The sequence below is a fragment of the Cydia pomonella genome, chromosome 1 (genome assembly GCF_033807575.1).
Source record: "Cydia pomonella isolate Wapato2018A chromosome 1, ilCydPomo1, whole genome shotgun sequence".
Taxonomy (NCBI): domain Eukaryota; kingdom Metazoa; phylum Arthropoda; class Insecta; order Lepidoptera; family Tortricidae; genus Cydia; species Cydia pomonella.
The window spans coordinates 47676989-47693195 of NC_084703.1; the positions used below are offsets into that span (position 1 = coordinate 47676989).

Genomic DNA, 16207 nt, shown 5'->3' on the forward strand with positions numbered 1-16207 from the left:
TTTTAATTTATTGCCGCTCGTTTCGAATTTCCTATTTTTCGCACTTGTATCGTAATGTACTATTACAGTACATATGGTGCTACTTTACCGCACTAGTGCAAAAATTAGTATATTACGTTACTGTGTAAAACATTTAAAGGGCCATATGTACTGTAAAACGTTGTACGAAACATGTGCGAATAGGTTATTCACAACTCGTGTCGATTTAAAACACTGCCTTCGGTCGTGTTTTAATTTATCGCCGCTCGTTTCGAATTTCCTATTTTTCGCACTTGTATCGTAATGTACTATTACAGTACATATGGTGCTACTTTACCGCACTAGTGCAAAAATTAGTATATTACGTTACTGTGTAAAACATTTAAAGGGCCATATGTACTGTAAAACGTTGTACGAAACATGTGCGAATAGGTTATTCACAACTCGTGTCGATTTAAAACACTGCCTTCGGTCGTGTTTTAATTTATCGCCGCTCGTTTCGAATTTCCTATTTTTCGCACTTGTATCGTAATGTACTATTACAGTACATATGGTGCTACTTTACCGCACTAGTGCAAAAATTAGTATATTACGTTACTGTGTAAAACATTTAAAGGGCCATATGTACTGTAAAACGTTGTACGATACATGTGCGAATAGGTTATTCACAACTCGTGTCGATTTAAAACACTCCCTTCGGTCGTGTTTTAATTTATCGCCGCTCGTTTCGAATTTCCTATTTTTCGCACTTGTATCGTAATGTACTATTATCAAATAGGCCACAATGGCATGTTTACGTGTCAACATGGATTTTAGTAAATTTAGAAATTTACATACAAAAAAAACACATCTATAAATATAAAATACAACCTGCTAATATCAGTTCAAACTAAAGTAGTATACCTGATTACTTTTTTTTTATTAGGTGCGGAACCTACGAGGCGCTTACCTGTCATCATGCCGAGGACCACTGCCAGCAGCAGCTCCACGTTGTACACCATCACAGCCAACATCAGGAGGTAACCGACTATATTGTGGACCGCGAATACGAACGTCTGGTGGGTGTTCACTAGCATCCTGGAAAAATATATTTTGAGGTGACGCGTCGTTAAACAATAATAATTAATAATAAAAGAAAAGTGAAGTAATAAAAATATGGTTAACCGCCCAAGCTTTTTATGACATTAATGAATTTCTTAATTTTAAATGTAACAACTATAGATAATGTAGCTTAAATAATATTAATGTATGATTTTAATTTATCCGAATAACTTAATAATTTTAACTTGTCATTTTTAGGGTTCCGTAGCCAAATGGCAAAAAACGGAACCCTTATAGATTCGTCATGTCTGTCTGTCTGTCCGATTCTGTCACAGCCACTTTTTTCCGAAACTATAAAAGCTATACTGTTCAAACTTGGTAAGTAGATGTATTCTATGAACCGCATTATGATGTTTACACAAAAATAAAAAAAAATAAAAAAATTTGGGGGTTCCCCATACTTAGAACTGAAACTCAAAAAATCTTTTTTCATCAAACCCATACGTGTGGGGTATCTATGGATAGGTCTTTAAAAATGATATTGAGGTTTCTAATATCATTTTTTTCTAAACTGAATAGTTTGCGCGAGAGACACTTCCAAAGTGGTAAAAAGTGTGCCCCCCCCCCCCCCCCGTAACTTCTAAAATAACGGAATGAAAAATCTAAAAAAAAATATAATATACATTACCATGCAAACTTCCAACGAAAATTGGTTTGAACCAGATCTAGTAAGTAGTTTTTTTAATACGTCATAAATGGTACGGAACCCTTCATGGGCGAGTCCGACTCGCACTTGGCCGCTTTTATTATTTATTTGTATTTGTATCCTTTTATTTTAATCGAATGTAGATCAAGTAAATCATTTTTAATTTAATTTAATTTCAACTGAGTGTTTTATTGCTGACATGTAAAATTGTATATTTTACCAATAAAAGAGTATGAGTAATAATAAATTAATAAATATAAATTAATAATTAGCGTTTGAGGGAAAACCGACAGCACGCCGCCCGGCCGGTCGAGCTATCGATGGGCGGATGTGGTGGACACGCATCTACGCGAGCTCCAGATTGAAGACTGGCGAGAAACTGCACAGGACCGGGATCAGTGGCGAGCAGAGTAGTGTTGGAGGCCAATACACACTTTGGGTCGCTGAGCCAGAGGAGTAAGTAAGTAATAATTCAGCGTGTTTTTATTGAATTCCTTTAATAGTAGTAGTGGAAAACGCCTTTTTGATCGCGATGATGCCGTTATGGGGCGTAGTCTAAGTATCCCTTTGTTCCGTCTACCTAGAACGGATTGTGCCTATGTAGCTCTCACACGTCAAGTTCCTAATTATCAACGTGCCATTACAGCTTTTGAACTAAAGGATATTAAGACTAAATGGCTGTTAAGCTACATCGCATTACGACTAACACGCATTAGGACAACAGCGGTATTATGACTGACTTAGGTATGTGTTCGAAACAGGCAGTGCACTGTATAGAAGAACAACGAAATGAAATGATCTATCGCCCATGAAAATTGAAGTTTAGGCAAAACGCGAGTATGTCACTTAGAGAATCAGGCACGAGCTCTAAACAGGCGGTCCACTATATATTATTATTATTATTATTTAAACTTTATTGCACAAGTACAAGTATGACGTACAATAGGCGGACTTAATGCCTTGAGGCATTCTCTACCAGTCAACCACTGGGCCAAACAGAAATTTGCTAAGGTGGGTGCAGTGTGAAAAAAATATTCCAAAATTAAATACTAAGTCTAACAGTATATAGACAAACAGCGAAATGGCCAGCAAGCTAGATAGTCTTTATGGCCTTAAGGATTGAAGTTTAGACATAACGCGACATAGGCACAATCCGTTTTAGGCAGACGGAGAACAAAGGTAAATTTCCTTATTGGTAGATGTCAAAAAGTGACAAGTAAACTTTGCAAAAACCAGGTTTGACAAAAAAACGTAATAATTCATTTTCAATGCAAGTTCTACCATTTAATTAACTTTTTATGTACAAATACATATAAATTAAAAAAAAACGCAAATCAATGTTTTTTTGAGAATTTAACTTAATTTTATACATTTAATAATATAACAATTAAAAATTCTTACGAAGGGACATAGCGGTGGTTAATATACATCAAATTGCGTAAATCTATTTTTTATAGAGTCAATCTCCGGAGAGGAAAATGGGAACTGCGTTTGTGGAGAAGCGATCACGTGACTTCGTCCCCTTTTCTCTTAACTGACAATCGGTAGAACTTACGTCACTGTAATAAAATTTACAATTTTTTTGAAAAAAATGGTATTACCAGCAAAACTCAGGAAAGAAGTTTACTATTTACTCAATCACGGTGTCTATCGAAAAAAAAAATGACAGTTTGTGACGCATTTTCACAAACAATTTGTATGAATCCTCACAATTAACGATTCGATTTTCACGTTTCGCGTTAAACCTCTGTAAGCAAACCGCCTTGATGCATTATGTCATAGTGATAAATTTTCGAAAAACTGTTTAAGGAGTAGTATGTATAAGTTACTCTATGGTTTACAATATGTGATAGTGCTGCTCTCTAGCGGCAGAACATAGCATAAATACTCCCTATTCTGAGTCGTAATAATCCAAAAAATGACAGGTTTTCGAAGAAAAATAAAAATACACTTTTCATAAATAAATTTAAAACAAATACCTGGTCCTCAAAGACGCCCATCTTCCCACCTGGCCGTGACTGGCGTTGCGACTGGTCCCAGGCTCGACGGGGAGGTCCCTGGAACCAAGCCATCAATATTTTTGTGTGTATTTTTGTAAGTAGTCAAATAAATGTCATTATCTTTTTAGGGTTCCGTAGCCAAATGGCAAAAAACGGAACCCTTATAGATTCGTCATGTCCGTCTGTCTGTCCGATTATGTCACAGCCACTTTTTTCCGAAACTATAAGAGCTATACTGTTCAAACTTGGTAAGTAGATGTATTCTATGAACCGCATTAAGATTTTTACACAAAAATAGAAAAAAAGCATTAAATTTTGGGGGTTCCCCATACTTAGAACTGAAAATCAAAAAATCTTTTTTCATCAAACCCATGCGTGTGGGGTATCTATGGATAGGTATTCAAAAATGATATTTAGGTTCTGAATATCATTTTTATCTAAACTGAATAGTTTGCGCGAGAGACACTTCCAAAGTGAAAAAATGTGTGCCCCCCCCCCCCCCCTGTAACGTCTAAAATAACAGAATTAAAAATCTAAAAAAAAAATATGATATACATTGCCATGCAAACTTCCACCGAAAATTGGTTTGAACGAGATCTAGTAAGTAGTTTTTTTTTAATACGTCATAAATGGTACGGAACTTCATGGGCGAGTCCGACTCGCACTTGGCCGCTTTTTTTACTAATTCGGGTACATGAAACCATCAGGAACCGGCCCGATTTCTTATTTAAAAGGATTTTGTATGACAAAACCCTTTCATTTTGCTTTTAACAGGATATATCAGCTGAGCCCTTACTAAAATTATAGGGAGCGTGCATGAACTGTAGGAGGCAGCACAGGAGCCGTCAGATTTTTGCCGCGAGGCGTAAATGTGATGTTTATTGTTCCGATGCAGTCCACAAGATGGCAGAACCTACTATGCCCAAGAAAACACGTGACGTGTAAATGTACATGTTTATTGTTCCGATTCAGGCCACAAGATGGCAGACCCTCCAACGCGCACGGTCCCTATAGAGATAAGAGGAATAGCACAGAATTAGAAACAGAAACAGAAGAATTTTTCTAGCATTTTCCTCTTCAGAATTTAACCAAGCGTAACGAAATTTTGGAAACCGAATAAGAAAGAAATTATCTGTGTCTGACACCGATAATTTCGTTGGCCGTTTTGATTTTCGCGTTCATCGTTGCCGATTTTGTATGTTTTGTTCATAAAAAAACAAGAATATCAAAAAAAAAAACAAAACGTACAGACACAGATACAAGTGGTATTGAACTCATATAAAAAAAAGATTCATGTAGGGCCAAAATCCAGTGAGGAAAATGTTGGGAACGTTTGTATGGAGAAATTATTACTAATAATCTGTATCCCAATACCTATACCAAATGCTTACCAGCCGCTAGGCATTTTTTTTAATACCACGTCGGCGGCTAACGAGCATTCGTCCCGCCTGATTGTACGTAAGCAGTCTCCGTATGGATGCCTGCAACTCTAGAGGGGTTACACGCGCGCTGCCGACCCTAACACTTCGCACCCTCATTAAGCTCTGGCAACCTTACTCACCGGCAGGAACACAACACTATGAGTAGCTAATGTTATTTGGCTGCGGTTTTCTGTAAGGTGGAGGTACTTCCCCAGTTGAGCTCTGCTCTACATCTATGACATCCGCTGTGCTGTGCCCTACCACACAAAGCGAGATGACATTCAGAATGCCCATACCTCTCTCTTGGACGTATAGTTTAAGGACATACCCGGGTCCAATCGCTAAGTGTTAGCTTCATTGTTCGGTATGTTTTTTCGGTAAGGGATAGTCAAATGAATGGGCTAGCAGCTGGAACTGGTAAGTCTTTCACTAGCTAGTTTAGGGACGCCCATTGAAAGGCTTTTTTCGAGGAAAGGGTTGACCCGGTTGTCCGGTCCCTGCTTAAATCATTTATTAGTTAACCAACCAAATACAAAACTGCCTGTAGGGCTAAGATGGTCGGCTCTTTATCATTTGTCACCATGCCTGTCACGTTCTAACAAGTATGTAAGTGCGAAAGTGACAGGTGATAAAAATGCTGCACCGCGGGACCTGTCCCTGATCGTTCTGGCTTTAACCTATATATCAATTAATCGTGTAATGTTTTCAATTACCCATAAAGGGCTAAAGGGTACATCTCGTGACTCTCGATGTCGGATCTTTTTGTGTGAAACATTGAATGAAGCTTTCTCAAGCGATTTTTGTTTAAATAAAACATCAGCTGTGTGAATAGATAGTTTACGCTTCGAAACGTATCGTTTTGCTGATAACACAATCAAATACAAATGAATTAGCACTAATGAGTCAATCGGGCGTGAACAGGCAGAATATAAAACAGCTCATTTGTATATCTAAACTGTTAGGAAAGCAGGTTTGTAAATACCGATACATTTCTAGTAAAAAACATCATATAAGAAGTGTAAGTAGTGTAGCATCGGTCCAAGATAACTCTGCATTTCTAATCTAAAATCTAATTTATAATGACAAAGTTTGTAAATGTCTTTTTGTTATACCACGACGGTGGCAGACAAGCATACAGCCCACCTGGTGGTAAGCAGTTACCGTAGCCTATGGACGCCTCCAACTCCAGAGCTGTTACATGCGCGCTGCCGATACTTTAAAAATCTGTACACTCCTTTTTTGAAGAACCTCATATTGTAGACCCTCGGGAAAACCTCGGCAGGCAGCTCATTCCACAGCTGGAGCGTCCGCGGAAGAAAGTTCCTCTTAAACCGCACAGTGCGCGACCATTTTGGTTCTAGGGTGTGAGGATGAACATCCTTTTTTTTGTTTTTTTTTTTGACGGAGTGGGAATGCATTTACGCACGGTGTGTGGGACTCGCCGCTCCTTTCCTGGCAAGACGGGGGGAGAATTTGGTCCTACCCACTAAACCCACTCCGGCGTTTCACCCTCTTTGCCGTTTGTGAGGGCGCACTGGGATCGATGACATTCCATCACGGCGCCCTCCGGCAGCCCCGGCTTATCGCCAGGGCACCCTCATAATGGAGGGGAGGATCAGAAACGCTTGATCCCCTTCCCCCCGACGACGTCTATGGGGCCGTGCACTGCACTGCACACCTACTAGGGCTCGAGGCGAGCAAGGATGAACACCCTGCCGAAGGCGAGCGGTGCGGTGATAGAAAGTAGCCATCGTGGTCATCATTAATGTCAATATTCTACGAAAATATGACGTTTACAGTCTCGCTTTGCTCTCTTCAAGTCGTCTCAAAGTTAGCCTAAGCCTTAGACGGACTCTAACGACGCGTTTCCACTAGAGATGTGCGAGGATGCGTAGCGAGACGAAAGTGGAGGACCCGCGTGAATTCGTCTTTTCGTACAAACGTAGTCCTCATTTCCCTCTTTATATATTAATATTTTTGAAAATATCTTGACACTATTTGTTGTATATCTACCCTTTGGTAGACCCTATGGAAAATATTTTTACATAATTTGTTGTATATTAACCATCGTTATGCCCGTACGTGTAACTTTTTTCTATTTTTTTATTATTATAAATATTAGGAGCGAAAAACAGATGTAATACAAAATTTTATATGCTTCTAACTCCTACAGTAATCAAAAGTTCGAAAAAAATAACAAAACGTAAATATTTTCCATACTGTCAATATCCAGAGAGGGAAATGGGGACTATGTTTGTCTTGAGAACCGGATGAATAGAAATACTGCACTCTAAGCGAGGAAAACAAATGAAGTGATTTTATTGGGTCTTAACAAACAGATCCCTCGCTACGCATCCTCGCACATCTCTGGTGGAGACAGAGCCTACCCCTGACCATCTACGAGGGATCGCGTCGCACTACATTCGACCACTGGAGAAAGGGGCTTGGGACAAGGAAGAAGAAGAAGATAACTAGCACTCGGATGGAGCCAACACAGGCACGACGCACGCGCCAGCCTAAGGTGCCGGTCGCCTTCACTGCGGCCCCGGAACCTGAGGGCGAACCACGTTCGACGTGCTGCCTCCCTGTCATACTTACGTACGAATTTATAATTGCGACAGAGAGACAACACGTCGAACGTGGTTCGCGGTAGGCCCTCTGGCCCCGCTCAAACGGTATCACCGGGCGAGGGGTCGCGGGGTTGGACAACGGCCGGTAGCAATAAAGCTGGCACCAATGAGGCACGTCAATGGCTGGCACACACCGGCCTGACGGCGAATGGACAGTCTCCACAGCAGAGATGCGGAAGAGATCTCTCACACCCTCACCCAAGGAAAGGTGTCGAATGAAAACCACACACAAAACCTACCCTCGCCCCCCTCTCCAGAAACCAGGCCAACCCTTGAGAACCATTCAGTTTACCGAACCCGGACAATAGGGTAGTTAACACATTCACTGCCAGACAAAAAACGGCGCACTACCCCAGAAACCGGTGGTCTATAGCTGCGTACAAAACAACCCGCCCAGCGGGTTGTCCGGCATCTGAACAAAGTTCACGAGCGCCCACCTGGTGGGTTCCCGGCAGTGAATGTGTTAATAGAGATGCACTATTCGTTGCATACCGAATTGCTTGGCCGAATACCGAATATCCAGCGGAGCCATCGGCCGATAGTCGAATATTCGGCTAGAAGTTTTACCTAAAATGAAGTAAATTCGAACGCGCGCGTGCGTGCGCTGTGCAAGTTGCAACTTGTTTCTGTAGGAGTCTTTGATAGAAATTGCGCTTATTCTGCAAGCAGTGCGTATTGAATTGAATTGTGGCCTGTCAGTTATTCGCAAAAGCTGACAATCGCGAATAACTGTTAGGCCGATATCGTCCGGCGAACTGGTAATCAGTGAGGCACATAAATAAATAAATAATAAATAAATATTATAGGACATTATTACACAAATTGACCACGTCCCACAGTAAGGCTCAATAAGGCTTGTGTTGTGGGTACATAGACAACGATATATGTAATATATAAATACTTAAATACATAGAAAACACCCATGACTCAGGAACAAATATTCATGCTCATCACACAAATAAATGCCCTTACCAGGATTTGAACCCGGGACCATCAGCTTCATAGGCAGGGTCACTACCCACTAGGCCAAACCGTCAAACATAAATGACTACATCACACGCGGGCCGTATTTTTGTTTTAAAACACTACCTATTGTTTAGTAGTATGACCAATTAGCCATTGTGTTCAATTTTAAAACAATTGACGTAAGATCAAGTACATAGTGGTGGATGGAGTTGATTAAATAGATCTCTCATAGTGTGCCAGTCATTATGCCAAATTGAACCCTATCGCTTTGAAATAAACTTCAAAATTAGATGCGAAATATATCCCCTCTGCGTTATAAATGCTTAAAGTTGTACTCTAGACTTATTTTTCAGATTTCGGAAAATACTCGGAAACGCGGGCATTCCTAATTGGAGAAAAAAGTGTCACAATCACGGTCGTTGATCGTAAATATTTCTAAAATTTGAGGTTATGATAGTTACATGTTTTTGGTTCGATGTACATTGCTGCTTTTCTTAGCGCAATAGGAACGCAATACTGCTTATAGGTGCGACCAGACCGCAGCTTAAAAAACGGTGACGGTACGGAATCGCAGTGACGTGCTTCACGCGAATCTTTTTTGTTCGCATAACAGTTGCGTCTTTTACGTCACCGGTGTGGTGTCTGCCATAAGATCTCCGTGTAATATTTTTTGCGATTTTTACGCAGATCAATTTACGGTGCGTCAGCGTATTTTAAGCAGTGGTGTGGGGAGCATGCGTCAAAAACGGTACGCATACGACGCGTCACTGCGATTCCGTATCGTGACCGTTTTTTAAGCTGCGGTCTGGGCGGCTACCGGGAAAATCGTAATTCGTCAATTGCGGGCATTTTTCTCTGTCACTCTAATTACGTCTTAGTGAAAGTAAAAGAGAAAGATCCCCGCAATTTGCGAATTTCGGTTTTCGCGGTAGGCCCCCTGGTCGCACCTTTTTGAGTGTTGCCCTACTTCACTTTTCTGTACATTGCTACTGACATACTTTGCTTGACGGACTATATTTGTATACAATAAATAGGCAATTGTAGTGTTAAGTTACAGTGTCTTTAATTCGTTTGTCCGTAAAATATTGCACATTGACTAAATATATACCCGGTATAAAAATCAAAAAAATCAAACGCAGGGCATAGTTGTGGTTAACATACATCAAATTGTGTAAATATATTCTATACAATGTTATTTTCCAGAGAAGAAAAAGGGGAGTAGAATTCTTTCGAAAACCGGTCGCCCGGGACTCCATCTGGTCGCATAACAACTTTTGTCATATTTTTAATTGTCATAACACTTTATGCATAAAATTGTAAGTCATAAATATCTTTAGTTACAATTTTTCTTGAGCATAACTGGGTTTTTGTCATAAATGAGTTATGTGTAATTTTTATAGTCATAAATTTAATTCGCATAAAATTTTAGGTTAGGTTCGTTAGGTATGCACAAAAAAATATGACAACTGCTATGTATGTCATCAAATATTATGGCTATAAATGTGACACAATATAATATGACTTTTCATTTGTATGCGCAATGTTTATTTTATACTATGTCGGTGGCAAACAAGCATACGGCCCGCCTGATGGTAAGCAGTCTCCGTAGCCTATGTACGCCTGCAACTCCAGAGGAGTTACATGCGCGTTGCCGACCCTAACCCCGCCCCCCCTCGTTGAGGTCTGGCAACATTACTCACCGACAGGAACTCAACACTATGAGTAGGGTCTAGTGTTATTTGGCTGCGGTTTTCTGTAAGGTGGAGGTACTTCCCCAGTTGGGCTCTGCTCTAGATCTGGAATGACATCCACTGGCTGTGCCCTACCACACGAGCGAGATGAAATTCACAATGTTCATACCTCTCTTGCGCGCAATAATGATTATGACACAAGTTGTTATGCGTATCAAAGATGTGACTTAAACTTGTATGCAACCCAATATGGCCCCGGTGGTCCCCTTTCCTCTTAACAGTGTTGACGATGGCACCGGCAGGGAACTTGGTAATATCAACTCTATTACTATAGCAGCAAGGTGTAATACGCAAACTCACCGGCACAGCAGATTCCGTCGCTCATCAGACCTGTATGGGTACAGCTGCTTTTGGGCGGCGCGCTGCACTCTCGCCAGGTACACCTGTGGAATGAAGACTATACTATAGTGGACGGTGTTCCCATTTGTCCCCGCTGGGCACTGATGGGAAGGCGCATTGTATAAATCATTCCCATCTGTCCCCGCTTCATTTGTGGCGGTGGGCACGAAAAGCGGGGATAAATAGGAAAACCTGTGGAATGAAGACTATAGTGGACGGTGTTCCCATTTGTCACCGCTGGGCCAGTGCCCATCAGTATGGGAAGGCGCAATGTATAAATCATTCCCGTCTGTCCCAACTTCATTTGTGGCGGTGGTCACGAAAAACGGGGATAAATAGGAAAACCTGTGGAATGAAGACTATAGTGGACGGTGTTCCCATTTGTCACCGCTGGGCACTGATGGGAACGAGCGCACCTTATAAATCATTCCCATCTGTCCCCGCTTCATTTATGGCGGTGGTCACGAAAAGCGGGGATAAATAGGAAAACCTGTGGAATTAAGACCATAGTGGACGGTGTTCCCATCTGTCCCCGCTTTATTTGTGGCGGCGGTCACCAAGAGCGTGGACAGATGGAACACTCTGCTGCTCCATACAAACGTAGTCCCCATTTTCCTCTCTGAGTATTGTAAATTTTTTTTCGATTTTTAATTATTATAAGAGTTAGAAAGTTTAAAAGTTTGTGTGTAATTTCTTTTTCGCTCCTAACTCTTGTAACTACTTAGGTATATTGTGGTAAAAAAAAACTAAAAAATCCAACGAAGGAACATAGCTATAGTTAATGAATAATTAATTTTATAAAAATGTTTTCCATCATGATCTTCCTCGCGTATTCCCGGCATTTTGCCACGGCTCATGGGGGCCTGGGGTCACCTTGGCAACTAATCCCCAGAATTGGCGTAGGCACCAGTTTTTACGAAAGCGACTGCCATCTGACCTTCCAACCCAGAGGATAAACTAGGCCTTGTTGGGATTAGTCCGGTTTCCTCACGATGTTTTCTTCACCGAAAAGCGACTGGTAAATATCAAATGATATTTCGTACATAATACGTTTCGTGGCAAATGCCGGGACAACGCGAGGAAGAAGAAGAGATTTCGTATATAAGTTCCAATAATCTCATTGGTTACGAGCCGGGGTTTGAATCCGCGACCTCCGCATTGCAGGTCGCGCGCTCTTACCGCTAGGCCACCAGCGCTCGTTATAAAAATGTTTTCCATACTGTCAAAATACAGAGAGGAAAATGGGGACTACGTTTGTATGGAGAACCGGTCGTCTCCTTTCTTCTTAAGTAGTGTTAGAGCCAACGAAGTGGGAGAGTCTAGCCAGTGACCGTCCACGTTGGAGGCATATTGTGCAGACTCAGGTGCGTCAGTTTGAAGCTAGGTGGGGCACAGAACTCGACGCTAAGCGCGACGAGCTGAAGGCCAGACCACCTGCGGCCATACTTTACAATTATGTCGAAGGGTTTCTGACTTGCAACGAGTGTGGTCGCACATTTGCTGAAAAATTGGCTATATCAGTCACCTGAGAGCGCACCAGCGACGCTCTCAACGGTAGAACGCAGTCGCTGTGGTCGAAAACGGCTAGGAGATGATGATACATCTTTGTTTGAGGCGCGAGGCCCCTCGGCCCGCGAGGCCGTGGGCGGTGTCCACGTCGCCCACGCCTAACGCCGCCTCTGCTACTAAAGCCTGGTTTACCTTAGAAGCTTCAAACAGCAGCGCCACCACAAACAGCACTATCCAGGTGAGGGCGAATTGCCAGCGCTTAGTGATGTCGAGGCCGGAGAACAGGAAGGGCCCGAGATCGTAGCCAAACCACATCCACATATGCATGGCTGGTGCTTTTACTCCTGACGACAGAAAAGCGTAATTAAAAAAAAAATTGGCAGATAGGCAGACGCACTTCCGGCCATATAGGAACTGGCAGATGAGTGGTTTCTGAAGCTACATGTAAATTTCTATCTGTTGCCACCAGCCTTGTTTAGTTGTGGTACTTGAACGTGTGCCATGGGGCTTATCCTTGTATCAGATGACGTAGTAGATCATACGGTCCCCGCCCGTACCCGTACTATAATGGCATCCGCTAGCTGGCGCGGTTGCACGGAGCGGGTGAGCGGGTTAACGAAAAATAGTATGAGCCAATAGAATTTCCATAACCAATCGCCTCCCGGCTGAAAACTCTTGTAATGGTTAACGGCTAGGTATGATGAACTCTCGTGGACGTCAGCTGACGCTCCGTTGGTGGATTGAGGAATGGCAGCCACCGAAACAAGTAAAACAAAAAAAATGTCATCGCCTCCCGTTTGATACTTTATTAAATGATAGTTCAAACGGAGCGGCAGCTGACGTCCACGAGGGTTCATCATACCTAGCCTTTAACCACTACACGAGTTTTCGGCCGGGAGGCGATTGGTCATAGAAATTGTTCCTGGCTCGCGGTCTAAATGAAATGAGACTTAACGCAAACGTTACGCCAACGAATAAATTTACACTAGGGGTACAGGTATTTGCGATTACAGTAATTGATAATATTGCTGTATTAATACGGGTGACACACGCCATGACGTCACGAGATCAGAACGGTCAAGCGACAACAATAGACAGTGTGAGCTATCTAATAACAATGGCTAGGACGGAGCGGGTCAAAGATCGAATGTTTATCCAATTACGATATCTTTGAGTCGATTGGAGTACCTTATCCACATTAGGTACGTAGTACCATACCATTAAAACCTGTAAGAATGATAACGTAGCCTTATTCAAAACATTAAGCGTCTTACCAGTGCATGACAAGGTTAGATATTTATGAGCAACTGATCAGTTTAATTGTTCTGAGTTTAAAACGCCGCGCGTGTACACACGACCGCAAAGAGGGTTAGAGCGCCGTAGGTACGCGGAGCCCACCGCCAACAACTACTATGGTGAACGAACGCGCAGCTATCTCACACCGCGAATTTTTAACAAAATTTCCTTTGAAGACGAGTGTAGCAGCAAAAACGTGTTTAAAACGAAACTGAAAAAGTTGCTACTAAATACCTCAACTCAAAACGTGCCTCAACTTAAAAATAAATAAATAAAATATATAAAACGATCCCAAGCTTGGGCAACTAGTTTTTTCAGATAAGAAAAACAATACACACCTACATACATACATATAATACTTAGAATAAGCCATAATCATAAATACTTAGATAAATAAATAGTTCATAAGATAAGATCGGGTACACAGAAACTGTAAGTGAGTGCAACATTCGCCGATAAACGTTATGTTTGGCGAAATATTATGTAAATGTATATTGTACCAACTTTTTTTTGGATAAATAAATCCTGCGTTAGACTTTTTTATTATTATGTGAGTAAGGATCCAGAGTATCTACTTGAAAAACAAATACTCGTAACTCTTGTAATAAAAAACAGAGTATACACGAAAAAAAAATACTCTTAACTCTTGTAATAAAAAACAGAGTATACACGAAAAAAAAATACTCGTAACTCTTGTAATAAAAAACAGAGTATACACGAAAAAAAAAAATACTCGTAACTTGTAATAATTTATAGGTCGGAAAATATCCAAATACAATATCTGGCGATTACAGACGAGTTCATAAATATGTATACATTTTTTCGCCTTCATCCATTGCAAGAAAGAAAAAAAATGTATACATATTTATGAACTCGAATGTACATGCATTATGTTATGACATTTGGCCATTTGAAAAGGGACACAATTTGATATTAAGGCAAGGCTAAGTTGTTATGACATTCAAAAATCGCGGGACACTTCTGGATGCGACTAGCCCAGGACCGGGATAAGTGGCGTACACGAAGACAGGCCTATGCTCAGCAGTGGGCGACTGGAGGCTAAAATGATGATGATGATGATGATGAAGTTGTTTTGAAATTTAGGACAGATAAATACTATGGCATTGGGTACTTGACACATAAAATAAATAAATATTATAGGACATTATTACACAAATTGACTAAGTCCCACAGTAAGCTCAATAAGGCTTGTGTTGAGAGAGTACTTAGACAACGACATAAATATATAATATACAAATATTTATAAATACTTAAATACATAGAAAACACCCATGACTCAGGAACAAATATCCATGCTCATCACACGAATACATGCCGTTACCAGGATTTGAACCCGGGAGCATCAGCTTCACACATCAGCAGGGACACATGTTGAATATTATAATAAAATTTAGTTAAATGGATAGAAAATGAGCAATCTGTTATAAAAAAGTAGAATTTTAAAAAAGACACATTGAGATTATTAAAAAATACAGGGCTACAAAGTCTCAAAAATGTTTTTTATAACTTTAAAAAAGATAAAAGTAAATGGTAACATTCGATTTATTACATTTATTGAAAAATAAATTGTATGACAACTATATATAAAAACGCACTATTTCAGGATCAAAATAGCAATTTTCTTAATATTCCATAAAATTAGGACAGACCAATGCAATATGACGTCACATTACAATATCATTTAGTTAGAGACGTTTCAATCGTCGAGTGCGAGCGTCAGACTTTAACTCTAATTTCTGACCTTTGTGTTGTTTATATGCCATGAGTCCTATATAGACATTTGATCATCAGGAAAATCAAGATCGTTTGACATTATTTACAAAAAAACTGTCAAGTAACAAACTATGATATTTAGGTCCAATGAAACCAAAACGATATATTTCTGAGATATTTCTAAATGGGGGCTTACAATAAGGAAGATATAACACTACATAATACCTGTATCTTATCTAATTTAGTTTATCAGTTAATGCCCTAAAGCACTAGCAACAATGTAACATAAACAGTCGATCGCGGGCTTTGTAGCAGATGGTTAAATATTTTTCTAATAAACTTGACATAATTTAGTGTGAATTTGCAAATACAAATACTTTATACGTCGAACATGGGTGTATACAACATGATATTGCATATAGCGCACTGTATCGCGCAGGAACTCGCCACTCCTCCGCGCTTTATCCCTGCTCAATGCACTCTTGACATCAGCACCAGAGTGTGACTTGTTTGCGGGGAGATGGGCGAATGTGTGCCAGGAGTGTCTGAGGTTCTGTGTGATGATGGATGATAGGCTGTCCAGCACTTGCATTTGATTATTAATGAATATCTGTTTATTATTTTATATATGTTTTGTATTTGGATAGTCTAATTATTCGGTGTATTGGCATATGGTGTAATGCCGTGTAAATATTTGAAAAATAAATAAATAATGGTTATACATTTTCTTGTTGCACTTTGTCGTACCCAAGGGCATACATTTCATTGATAATATCAATTAGCATGCAACATGCACTAAATTACAAACAGAATTAAATTTTAACAAATACAATTA

The 16207-nt window shown here is 40.5% G+C and overlaps 1 protein-coding gene across 1 annotated transcript in view; it reads right to left on the minus strand.

Annotated features, from left to right (window-relative positions):
* LOC133529045 (uncharacterized) overlaps positions 1-16207 on the minus strand; it is a 41022-nt gene that overhangs the window by 21332 nt on the left and 3483 nt on the right. The window contains exons 2-5 of the mRNA XM_061866654.1: positions 12535-12686; positions 10795-10877; positions 3706-3783; positions 929-1056 (exon numbers count right to left, since the gene is read on the minus strand). Of these exons, the coding sequence (XP_061722638.1) occupies positions 929-1056; positions 3706-3783; positions 10795-10877; positions 12535-12669 (424 nt within the window). The 5' untranslated portion in view covers positions 12670-12686. The remainder of the gene's footprint in view (positions 1-928; positions 1057-3705; positions 3784-10794; positions 10878-12534; positions 12687-16207) is intronic.